General features: G+C 37.6%; 1 protein-coding gene across 1 annotated transcript in view; it reads left to right on the top strand.

Moving 5' to 3' along the window:
- MICU2 (mitochondrial calcium uptake 2) overlaps positions 1–12,534 on the top strand; it is an 82,665-nt gene that overhangs the window by 66,569 nt on the left and 3,562 nt on the right. Inside the window, exons 9-11 of the mRNA XM_007430605.3 lie at positions 7,911–8,082; positions 8,276–8,384; positions 10,257–10,414. Coding sequence (XP_007430667.2) covers positions 7,911–8,082; positions 8,276–8,384; positions 10,257–10,414 — 439 coding nt within the window. The remainder of the gene's footprint in view (positions 1–7,910; positions 8,083–8,275; positions 8,385–10,256; positions 10,415–12,534) is intronic.

The following is a 12,534-nucleotide window of genomic DNA, read 5'->3' as shown; positions in this document are numbered from 1 at the left end:
TTAACACGGACTAGGATATTTGGGCAAAATATTGTGCTTTGTGGGAGTGGTATTCAACTACTGTTCATTTCAGAGCAATCAGTATGGTAGTTAGATAGTTTTGCAAAAGCATTGTACTGGACACAAGGACAGGTGTATCTTTCCAAACAGCATTTGAGCGGCTTCATCCATTTGGCTCAATACCAGCCCTTTTCACTTTAAGATTCCTCCTATGTAGGTCCAATAGTATCTTTGGGCCATTGGAACCTCTGCAAAGTAGCTCCTTTCCCACATTATAGATGTAACTGTTGGATAGCCCAAGTCATTTAGATGGAATTCATAATAGAATTGCTTCTTTCCCAATCAACAGAATAGTGATGCTGGCGTAGGAAACAGCCATATTCACAACTCGTGTACAGTATGCATCCGGTCAATCCTGCATTCAGAAATGGATGTTAGTAGTTTCCACTTAGCATGATCAGTCCTCTTTTAAACATGCACAACACGTCTTCCATTCATCTCACAAAAGGAAACTGGGTGGTTTTCATCATGTCTGTTTCCTCATTCCTTTATTTTGTTACATTTTTGCTTAGTAGTAGCAAGCCTAAGGATCTGGAGCAATCAAAAACTTTTCACAATTTGTAATACTTCAGTTGGTCATAATCAAGTTATCTTCCTATATTCTTTCTTTCTAATGGACATATATTACTGTCTACAGTGTATCTACTCTCAGCTAAAACCTAAATAGGATTTTCTGGAGATGGATGAGAAATTCATTTAGTTCATGTTTCAGTACAAATGTGTACGATGAACATTTTCCAAATCAAAATTTAGTTATTCCCCAATATTTGTACATTTCTGAACTTTGTGCTGCAGATTTTGAACAAAATGCCCAGCTGGGATAAATGAGCAGAAAAAAATGTATATTGCTGAAAATAGCAAATGAAATGCATTTTACAGGGGAATTTGATTGCAGAATAATTATATTAGAAAAATAAGCATGCAAATCATGCAAACGTTGTGTCAAACTTTGATTTAAAAATAATGTAGAAAAGCGGAGGGATGAAGTTAAAATAGGAAAAATGAGAAACAGAACAAAATCAAATCTGATTTGTCCATGCCTAATACCACAAAAAACATGCCCTTCCACAGATCTGGGGTATGCTCCAGCCCTGCAAGAAAATAAGTTTTTGAAGTGCTTAAACTCGAAAGAAGTTCACTCCCTTTGCTCCTTTTTCTCAAGATACAATAGGGTCTTTTAACAAAGTTGAAGCTAGAGTGCACCCGTAAAAGGTTGTTTGCATTTATAGTGTGAAATGGAATGTCTCAGGTAATTAGATAAAATCCTGCATTGACCCAATGAGGCATAACACTGATAATTCTGTGTACCTACTACATTCAACAAATGTAGGTTAAAGACCTCTGCCTACCACACAGATAGAAGCTTGTAATCAAAATTGGACTCCCACATCTTGCTCTTAGAGCTGTTGGGATAAGTATAGGGTTTAATATAGGTAATTTTTCAACAGAGGCATTTATTTTTCATGCACTTGGTATGTGTCTCCTTATCACTGCCCGTATATATCCACTCCATCTGCATTGTGACATGACAGTGTAGTTTGTTTTAATGCACAGAAAGGTGAATGAAAGGATCAGTGTCTATTTTTCTTTAAAGCTCTGTGGAGATATCACTTTTCGCATTATTTTATTTGTAAGTAACTCAAGCACATCATTTCTGGGGTTCTGTTGTTCAGGGAAAATGCGATTTCTATCTGATGGTTTTTCGCATTTCTACCTCACATGGGAAGCTATTGTTGGCTTTTTGATCAAAGTGCCATGATGTTTTTACAACAGATGACTGATGAGCTGTACAGACATAGATCATTGTCAAAGGCAGAGGGAAAAATGATGGTAAATGCTTTTATCATTTTCCAAGTTCTTGTTAAAAAGGCTTTCCATTGATCAGCAGAGTAGCCAGAGAAAGCAGGAGTGATTACATTTGATTAGGCTGCTTTAAAACCTGTCACAGAAGCTTAGATATTGTTAACTATGTAATTTACATTCCTTAAAATGATGTGGATAAGGGGGGAGAGATTCATTCATAAGGCTTAATGGTGCTTATGTATGCTTAAGAGATTTTGTTTTTTCAAAATACTGAAATGAAATGTAGGCTTTGTTATTTAGTCTTTCACTTTTCCTGTTGATTTGTTGTTCTTTGCAACACATAATTTAAAGTTGCTATGCAGAAGTGACTTTAAATCATGCTACACAGCAAGTCTTCTGTATAGCAGCTCATTACATGGGTTGTGACTTCTACTTCATTGTGCTCTTGATTCTGTTTTATTTATTATTCTCTACCATTAAGGGGGCAATTTGCCTCATTTACATATTATGTATTGCGCGCTGGCAATAAAGCTTTTAAACTAGCTTTCTTTTTTCAAGAGTATGCAAAATAGGAAGAGAAATTGAGAAGAGCTAAACTTGAAGTTTGCAAGAATTCTGCCTTAGGACTAAGGCAGGAAACAGGAAAGTTTCATGTGGATTCAAATTCAGCATGGTAGTTAGTGAATGGTAAGGCAGGATCCAAAAACAGCTTCATAAGAATCTTGTTTAGTCCAGGAATTTTTTTAAAAAAAAATGGTTCATGCACAGATTGTGCATGTGGCTTAGTTGGGCTAATCTGAAATTGCCAAAACAATGCTGTAAACAATTTTTGTTCTTTAAGGGACTAAAAGATTACTGCTTCTTTCTTGGTACATCTTCCCAGGACATTTTCAAACCAAAATTGTAGGAAATTTAGCTTTCTCCATTTTTTATATTACATTTTTGCTTTTACATTATACAGTGGTACCTCTAGTTACGAACTTAATCCGTTCCGTGACTCTGGTTGCAACTCGAGTTGGTCTCAAGTCGAGGTAAATTTTCCCATAAGGTTCAATGTAAATACGGTTAATCCGTTCCACCCTCCGGAGTTGGTCTCAAGTCGAGGTAAATTTCCCCATAAGGTTCAATGTAAATACGGCTAATCCACCCTCCGAATTTGGTCACACCCTGAGGTAAATTTCCCCCATAAGGTTCAATGTAAATATGGCTAAACAGTTCTGAAACATATGCATTTTATTTTTAAACCTCAAAAACCTTCCAAACACCACAAAAACCTTCCAAACACCACAAAACACACCACAAGCCTCACCGAACATCTCCTTGCTACCGCGATCTTGCCCGCAGGAAGCCGCGACCGCGTGGCAGCAGGGAAAATGGCCGCAGATCCGGTTCGTAAGTAGAGGCAAGTTCGTAAGTAGAGGTAAATTTTTGGGGCCGGAGTTGGTCGTATCTCGAAAATTTCGTAAGTAGGGGCGTTCATAAGTAGAGGTACCACTGTATTTTGTTGTTGTGACTTGCAGAGCTATGATGCAGCATCCATGCATTTCTGTGGAATGTATTGTTTCAACAATAGCTTTTATATACTCTCTATACTAGGGGGCAGATGATGACAGAATGTATGTAGCTCAGGGTTGAACTGTAGAGTCCATGGGGTTCCCTGAGCTTGTTTTCTTGCAGACATTTCGTTACCTGACTAAGTAACATCTTCAGTGCTAGAAGGGAGGGGGGTTTGCTCTCTGTTTATATAGAGTAGCTAGCACTGAAGATGTTACCTAGTTGGGTAATGAAACACCTGCAAGAAAACAACCAAGCTCGGAGAACCCCGTGGACTGTATTCTGACTATTAGTTGTCTTCCCCTCCCAATCATCCTCTTTTCCACTTCCCTGAACACAGTGATAGTTGTGAGTTTACACACAAGAAATACATACACATGCAAAGAATATCAGAAGAGAGTCCTTAACAAGTCCTCTTATCCATAGGCATTGGGGTGGGCAAGTGATGAAACATACCTCATGATGCAAACTCTGCTCTTATCTACTTGTGTACAGTGTCATGCTGGGAGTACAAAAGGGTGGAACTTGCATCATGGCATTGCTTTTTTATTTGTTTCTTTATTTAAACAATTTCTATAGCAGACCATCTCACAGCACTGACACTGGACAGCATACAGAGGATTAAAACCAATGAAACATGATGCAACCATAGAAACCAATACAGTATATTAATCTATACAGATCAAACAACAAGTTCACCAACAGAGCTGGTTTAACCTCCTGGCCCCAGTGCCTGGGGGAACATCCAGGTCTTCAATGCCTTACAAAAAGCCAGAAGAGTCAGGGCTCATCTTGGGAAGCGGGGGATCGGGGGGAGTGCTGTTCCATAAGGTAAGCACCACAACAGATGGCATTTAAGGAACCGAGAGCATGCTAGCCCTTGCTGTTCTGGCTGGGCAACCAGAAATTTATCAAGGCAGGCAGTCGCACAGGTATCCTGGCCCCATGCTGTTTCATGAAGTGCCCAACACAGCCCACACTGCTGCATTCGGGACCAGCTGCAGCTTCCAACTGCTGTTCAAGGGCAGCCCTGTGTAGACCATGTTACAGTAATTCAGCCAAGAGGTAACTAAAGCATGAGTTACGATAAGTAGGGTCTCCTGTTCCAGGTGCAATTGGCACACAAAGTGAATCTGTACAAAGCCCCTCCTACCTATAGCTGTCTCCTGCTCTTTGGGCAAGAGCCATGAGTCCATAAGGATCCCCAAGTTGTGTACCAACCCTGGGGGAGTATTACCTCATTTAGAGATAAAGATGGAAAGTTACTGAGTTCAGGGGCCTCAAAACCCACAGTCACTCAATCTTACCAGGGTTGAGCTGAAACCTCAATTATGATGCACATTTTAGCATCATCATGGTTAGGAATGGGTGCCTATGCCCCTGTAAGCTTTCACCCTGCCTCTACCCCCATTTTCCCATGTTTTGCTTTCACATCAAGAATTCCACAGGTTGCCTGAGTTAGTTTCTGCCCAAAATCACTAATGAACCCTGATTAAAATGGATCTAGAAAATCAGTTTTCTCAGGAATGACCAGTGGATAAAGGGAGCAAAAGATGCAGTTACTCTTGTTTTGTACTCTGTTTGAAGAGAGAGCAAATGGTTTACAGAAACTGTCCACCTAGAATGACCTAATCAAACTGCTGTTGCAGTTGGCTTACCTTGGAAGAAGCAACAGGAATGTTTTGTTTCCTCCAGGGAGTATCTGGAGTTTGTCAAATGTTCAAATGGTTTTTAAAAAGGGGGGGTGGGGGGAAGAGACAAGAATGGCTACTAGCAACTGTGGGACATGTCTAAAACTCCATAAGAAAAATAAAAGCTGGGCTCTATAAAAAAATCCGTGCAAAGAACAAACAAGCTACAGATGAAGCAAAGAGTGGATATCAAGTAAGAATGGATTGGGTTGCAGCACAAAATGTTTTGGAAAGGCTATCATCATTCAAGATGTAGGAAGAGTTGGTTATAGCTTACAACTGGTAATGTTTGATATTGTAGAGTTCTTGGTGCTCTCTGAGCTTGGTGGTTTGCTTGCAGACATTTCATTACCCAGCATCATGATAGCACCAAAAGAGCACCAGGAACTCCATAGTTCAACCATGAGCTACATACCGTGGTGCTTAAAAGTTTGTGAACTCTTTTGAATTTTCAATATTTCTGAATAAATATGAGCTAAAACATGTTCTACATAAGTCCTAAAATTAAATAAAAAGAACCCAATTAAACAAATGAATCAAAAACATTATACCTGTTCATTTATTTATTGAATAAATTGTATATTGTATATTCTCTTCTATTGGAATGTTTGATACCGTGGAGATGCCCTACCTATACATTCTTTCTTCATTTACCAGGTACCCAGATAATTTTTCAGTTAATATTTCAGCATTGAACTCCCTAATGCATACATCCTGAAATCATCCTGAAAATGTTAACAATTATACTTTCCCAGATTTATGTTCTGCTGTTTTTCAAGTCAGTATTATAAAAAAAAAAAAGTGAGGTCAAGTTCATGTGTAGCTTGTGAGCATAACATGCACATGCCATCTACTGGGGAAAAGGTCTTATCAAAAGGTCTTCAGCTAAACAATGTTTAATTGTTTAATGCTCAAGGCATATGGTGAGCCTTCCCTGTCACGGCACCTGCCCTCTGGAATAACATTCCCCAGAGATCCATACAATTCCCACCCTGCAGTTGTTCCACAAGTCTCTGAAAGTCCTCCCAGGCCTACGGACCAGTTTTCAACTGGTACTGCTGAGGCTCGGTTACTTTTCTTTTGATAGGCTGGGTGGTTTGTTCCAGACATGTGTATGCTTTTTCTTCCATTTTACCATTTCCTGCTTTTGGAGATACAAGCCACCCAGAGTCTCTGAAAGTTGGGCAGCCTCTAAATCCAATCAATCAGTCAATCAATCAATCAGTCAATAGTTTGTGAAAATATGTGGGTGTGCATTTTGATGCTGGCTATGCAGTTCATAAATTGATACAAAAATGGGACAAAACAAACTTAAGGCTTAGCAAATAAGAAACTGGGAAAATCAGAATTGATATGTGGGCCCATTTCTCCCTTTAGGAATAGAGATAAAATGGCTTTTCTCTGATGGCTGCTCTATGACCTAAGTTACTGGTTTCCAGCTGGTACTGCACATACCAACGGTGGGATACAGGCACTGACATTTTATTTAAGTTGCCATATATGGCAAATAAGTTATTGTTTTTATTTGTATTTCATTGATGTTTATGATACATGTGCTAGCAAAATGTTGAATAAGGGTAACATTAGCTTGTTTGAACAAGAGTATTTTATAGTGAACAATCTATCATTTTTGTCATTTATTTATATCTCTCAGGAGTGCATTTTATTAGTCTCTTTGTAAAGAGATTTTAATTAAAGCATATGTGTGCTTTATCTACTCTCATGTTTAAATCTGATTTCTCATTCAGGCAAATTTAAAGAAATAGCAGATAGCAATATTTTTTCAGCCTACTTACTCATGACCATAGATGAATTTAGAGGGCACCCTAGTGGTAGACCTGCTCAAGCACAACATTTCAGAATATTTTACTAATATTCCCAATTGAAATATTATTCATGGCACTGATTAATTTCTCCCAGGTAAGTGGATTTAAGATTGCAATCTTTAAAAAACTAGTAATTTCTTTCACTCAACTTGTGTTAGTCAACAGTTCATAGAACTCTTAGCATAAGTTCTGTTATTTTGCAGCATGGAATGTTCTGAAAGTTGTTGCTGTTAGGAGGTGGAAGCTAACAGTTTGTATGTTGCATTCTCCTGTAACAACACTCCGAGATACTCCTTATTTACATAATGCCATCAGCTGATATGAGTAAAGTATTATTTGGCTAAAAATGCAAATATGAAAATAATTGTCTTGACAAAAGAATAGCCCTGCTGGATCAGGCCAGAGGCCATCTTAATCTAACATTTAGCTTTGGCCAACCAAATGCCTCTTGGGTGCTTTCAAGCAGGAGGTGAAGACTTAGCTCTCTCACACTGTTGCTCCCCTGCAACTGATATTGGAGGCATGTTGCCCCCAACACCGAAGGAACACTGATTCCCCAGCCTTTGATAGACCTGCCCTCCATGAATTTATCTAAATGCCCTTTTAAGGCAATCCAAGTTAGCAGTCTTGTGGTAATGAACTCTAAAGATTAATATATGTGCTTTGTGAAAAAGTAGTTTTTGTCAGCTCTAAATCTCCTTCTGTTCAGCTTTATTGGAGGATCCCAGGCCATAGGATTTCAAGAGAGTGTGAAAACAAGGAGAATTCATGGTATGCTTCATTTGATATACTTTCTCTATGGTATGCATGATTTTATGTACTCCAATCATGTCTACCTCAGTTGCCTTTTACCATGGCAAAGAGTTCCAGACATTTTAGCTTTTTCTCATAGAGAAGGCTTTCAAGCTTCTAATCCTTTTGGTTGCCCTCTTCTGCCCATAATTAAACTGTGTTGTTATTCTTTCTTTTTTTTTAGATTTATGCAGGATTTACAAGCAGAAGTACAAGAAATGGAATTCAATCAGTTTTCCAAAGGTCTAGCCTTAATGAGAAAGGAAGATTTTGTAGAGTGGTTGCTGTATTTCACTGATGAAGAAAATAATGAAGTTTACTGGCAAAATGTGAAAGAGAGAATCCAAGCGGGAGAGGTTGGTATAAGTTAACTAATCTTGATTAACCATCTGTAATGTAACTGAAGACCTTTCTAGAGTACAGCAAAATATAATCAAGTTATTCTGATGGTTTATATATAATAATTTTATAGAGATTTGACAAATCCTTTATGAAAATACTTGGATTTTTGTCTCTTTACTAAACATCTCACCCTTTTTGGTGTTCCAGAGTATCAGTATGGATGAATTTAAGACTTTCTGCCAATTTACAAATCGTTTAGAAGATTTCTCAATTGCCATGAAAATGTTTACCGTAGCCAGCCGTCCTGTTAAACGGGGTAAGAAGTGCATTATTTCATCAATCCTCATGAAATCAGAATGAAAAGATAATGTACATATACTCTGAAAATGTCCCCATCATGTAGATTTTGCTTCATAAAGTTAATTTAAACTTAATGCATTATCTGTCAGTCCCTCACTACATATTATGACAGCTAGAAGATGGCAAATCACCATCTCTTAGCATGCAGAAAGGAAATAGTGGGAATTGTTTCCAACATTTATTGTTTCTAAATGGAAAAATATACTATATCCAGTTAATATTGCTATCTGGTTTCAACTGGAATCTCAGTAGGCGGCAACACCACCTTGACTATGTGTGGGCTCAGAAGCTAAGCAGCATCAGGCCTGGTTAGTTCCTGGAAGGGAGATGAAAGCAGTGGTGAGCCACTTCCACATTGCTGCCAAGAAAAATATATGGATATGTCCATTTAGTCCCTAAGAGTCAAGGTGGACTTGGGTTTTTTTTCCTTTGTTACTGAAAGACAGCAATCTGATGTGTCCTTTCAGTTTTTAAGATGGAAAGTAGTAAAATATTTTAAAAGTTGCTTTAAGAAATATTGTGCACTTTGCTAGAATACTTCTAGAATTGAGGTGTGCAGATCAGTTTCAGTCCAAATCATCCATTCAGACTGTCACTCCAGTTCAGAAATTTGAATTGATTCAGAAAATTGAATCAATGGATTTTTTTCTGAATCGATTAGGGAAAAATAGCTCTTGAGCATGAACAAAAACTCTTTCAAACTATTGATCTGATTTGGAAAATGGAGTAAATAACATTACCTTTAAAGAAATCTCCCAATCAAAGCTTCACAAAAACTCTACTTAGAATCTTCATTGTTACCCCTCCTAAAAAAGAACCAGAAAAGAACATTTTAAGAGCCCTTACAAAGATCCACATTTTATTGTGCAAAAGAAATATTTATGCATGTGCCCAGTTGTGTAGGGGTTTTCCTTGCCAGAGGCTACGAATATTTCTTTTTTTTAATCTCTTCCAAAAAGTAGTGGAAAACTGGAATGCATATATGCAGTATGTGAAATAGCATTTATAAATCTTTCTTATTGCAAAGCTGAATCTTTAATAATAAGAAAACATGCGATCAATTTGCTGCTACCATTTATGTAAATAAGAAATTATAAGACAATAGAATTAAAAAATGATTTGCCTTGTTTTATAATGTCCTACTTTCCCTCGTCATCTGTTGTTGATCCCTTGCTAGGATAGAACTGTTATATCCTTCATTCTTTTGAAAATGCATAACAACCCCCAACTGATGTGGATTTGGTTTTTAAAATGATATTGCATTTGGGTTAAATATTATCTTCCTTTTCTTCCCCCGCTTGTTCTATATATTTTCATAAAATGTGGTTGTACAGAGTGACTTTTTATACTGCAGTTAGTGTAGGGCCTGACAAGACAAAGGCAAAGCAAAGCAAACTCAAGAAAATTTTAATTATAGGTTGATTTCATAAATCTTTTAGAATACATATACCCAAGAAAAAACAACTTATTCCTTCAGAAACATAAAAGGAGTTACAATATTTCAGATAAAATATTGTAATTCAAGTTTTTTGTTTACTGGGTAAATTCCTGTGCTCCAAAAGCAGATTCGGGTAAAAGCTGCGTATTTTCCATAAAGCAACTGATTCCACTTCTGTAAAAAGTAGTAATTATTCTTCAATAAATCTAGTACTGTGTAGCAGTTTAAACATAGCCGTGGGAACAGATTCCCTGATCACACTATTAATTATGTGAGTATACTCAGAATCCCTTATTCTTTAGATTTATAAACTACCTTTCTATTAGTTAATGGCAAAAATTAGCTATTTTGATTTTTAATGGAAACATGAAATATCTTTGCTTGTGTTAGCGGAGTTCAAGAGAGCTGTGAAAGTGGCCACAGGACAGGAGCTCTCAGATAACGTTTTGGACACCATCTTCAAGATCTTTGATTTAGATGGAGATAATTGCCTCAGCCATGCAGAGTTCCTTGGAGTTCTCAAAAACAGGATGCACCGTGGATTAAGGGTAATTGTTCTCTCAAATGTTTGGTAGAAATGTCTAATTGCCTCACTGTTTTAATAAATTAAGGAAACAACACACAGAGCTTATATGTCCTAGTAGAAATATTTCAGTTTATCAAGATTATAAATATTTATTAAAACAATATCTTATTAAAACAAGCTGCTTATAATAAGAGTTAGCTAATATGATAGTATACTAGTAATAGTATATATACTTATAATAGTCTAAGAAGTTAGAGAATATACAAATTGCTTAATACAGCTGTATCTATCATCCCTCTTTGAACAAGCTAGCTGTGGATATCCATACAATACACTGTGTTGAGATTCTGTCACAATCTCTTGTGCTACTGCAGTGTTTGTATACGTGTGTGTGTGTGTGTATATTTATATATAATTTATTAAACTTGTATGCCACCTGACTGTCAATGACTCTGGGCCGCCCACAACAATCAAAGAAATTACAATAAAATCAATAAAAAATAAAAAAGCAAGCGCGATGAAGTGAGGGATCTCACTGTCCCTCACCAAAGGCTTGGGTGAAGAGCCAGGTCTTTACAGCTCTTCTAAACAACAGCAGAATGGTAGTGATCTGGACCTTGGAGAGAACCTCTTTTCAGAGGGCAGATACTGCTTCAGAGAAAGCATGCTTCCGGGGTCCTGAGAGATGACACTGTTTAATCGAAGGAACTTGGAGTACTCCAGCCCTGCAGGATCGAATTGGCTGGGCAGATGTTATGGGAGACAGGGCTCCCTCAAGTAACCAGGGTGTGTGTAAGCAAAGACCAAAGGCCAAGAGTGAAAACATTCTGTATGCCAGATATGTCAATAGGTCAAAATTAGTAACACCCCAAAGGATCATCAATAGGGTATACCAACTCAACAGAAGAAGATCAAAAATAATATTTTCTTGTTGCAGAGCACCTTCCTGAATCTGAAAAATAGCTCAGATCATAAAACTTATGATTTGATACCAACCCCAATTACAGAATTATCTTAGCTCCCTAATAACCCATGATAGTCTGTTTCATATCCCAAAATTAGTATCTTTAATATTTTTCAATCCTTCACAAAAGTTAAGAAGGGGATCTTGGTATCTTTGGTTAAAGAAAAAATTAACACTTAATAGATGAAGCACTATATTGCAGAATTGCAAAGCCTGCAATAAGTGATTTTTAATTTAATTATGTTAACATTTTATAAATTGTTTTCTTCAAAATCTTATACCCATATTTGGTGGAATTCACCCAGCTGACCTTGGCTAATCTCAAAAAAATTAAGCACCACGGGCATCCACAGGTTGCTGCTGATGAAAGCAGCATCAGGCCACTGGATTCACCCCTTTGGAATATGGATGCAGTGTCACAGTGCAGGTTCAAAAGGGGTGGGGATCATGGCCCAGTTTCTCAGACAGAATTTCTTTTGTGGATACCGTTGCTAAGCAAATCAAATCTGATTAGTACTTGGATGGGAGAGCACCAGGTGTAATGCAGAAGGCAGTGGCAAACTATTTCTGCATTGTTGTCCAGAAAGCAACATCAATATTATTATTATTATTATTATTATTATTATTATTATTATTATTATTATTTGACTTGTCCCCGCCCATCTCCCCACAATGGGGGACTCTGGGCGGCTTACAACAAACTAAAATCGGCAATACATAATTAAAAGATTATAAGATGTCCTTGGGGCCACCAGTAGGCACCCCCAAGTCAGAGATACTTTACTCACTCTATTAATTCCAAAGTTTCTAATGGTGGTAATGAGTAAAAGAATAAAAGGAGGCTAGAGAACTTGCTGTATTTGCCACCTTTGTAATTGTGTACTCAGAGCATTTTTAAATCAGGGCTTTTGCTGAATACACACCCTATAAAAAAGAAGAAGGGATGAGGAAGGAAGACAAAAATAAGCAAATTTGGGTTTTAGCTCTTGCTGCAAAATAAATGGCTAAATGGAAGAACCAAGTAGTGGAAAGTGCCAGCCCACCCCACAAAGGAGGACTTGCTGTATTTGCATGTCATATCTAATCATGGAACAACTAAACCGCAGAAGTGCCCTTCTGGAGCTGTGTTGGTCCCTCTGATCGTGGTTTATAGATCACCCCTAATCATAAAGCAGGAT

This window comes from Python bivittatus, unplaced genomic scaffold (genome assembly GCF_059951505.1).
Source record: "Python bivittatus isolate LINGU-HERP-01145 unplaced genomic scaffold, Pbiv_v1 ctg000340_np1212, whole genome shotgun sequence".
NCBI classification, from domain to species: Eukaryota; Metazoa; Chordata; class Lepidosauria; order Squamata; family Pythonidae; genus Python; species Python bivittatus.
Note: the sequence above shows the minus strand (reverse complement) of the source record. Positions and strands in the feature narration are given on the sequence as shown.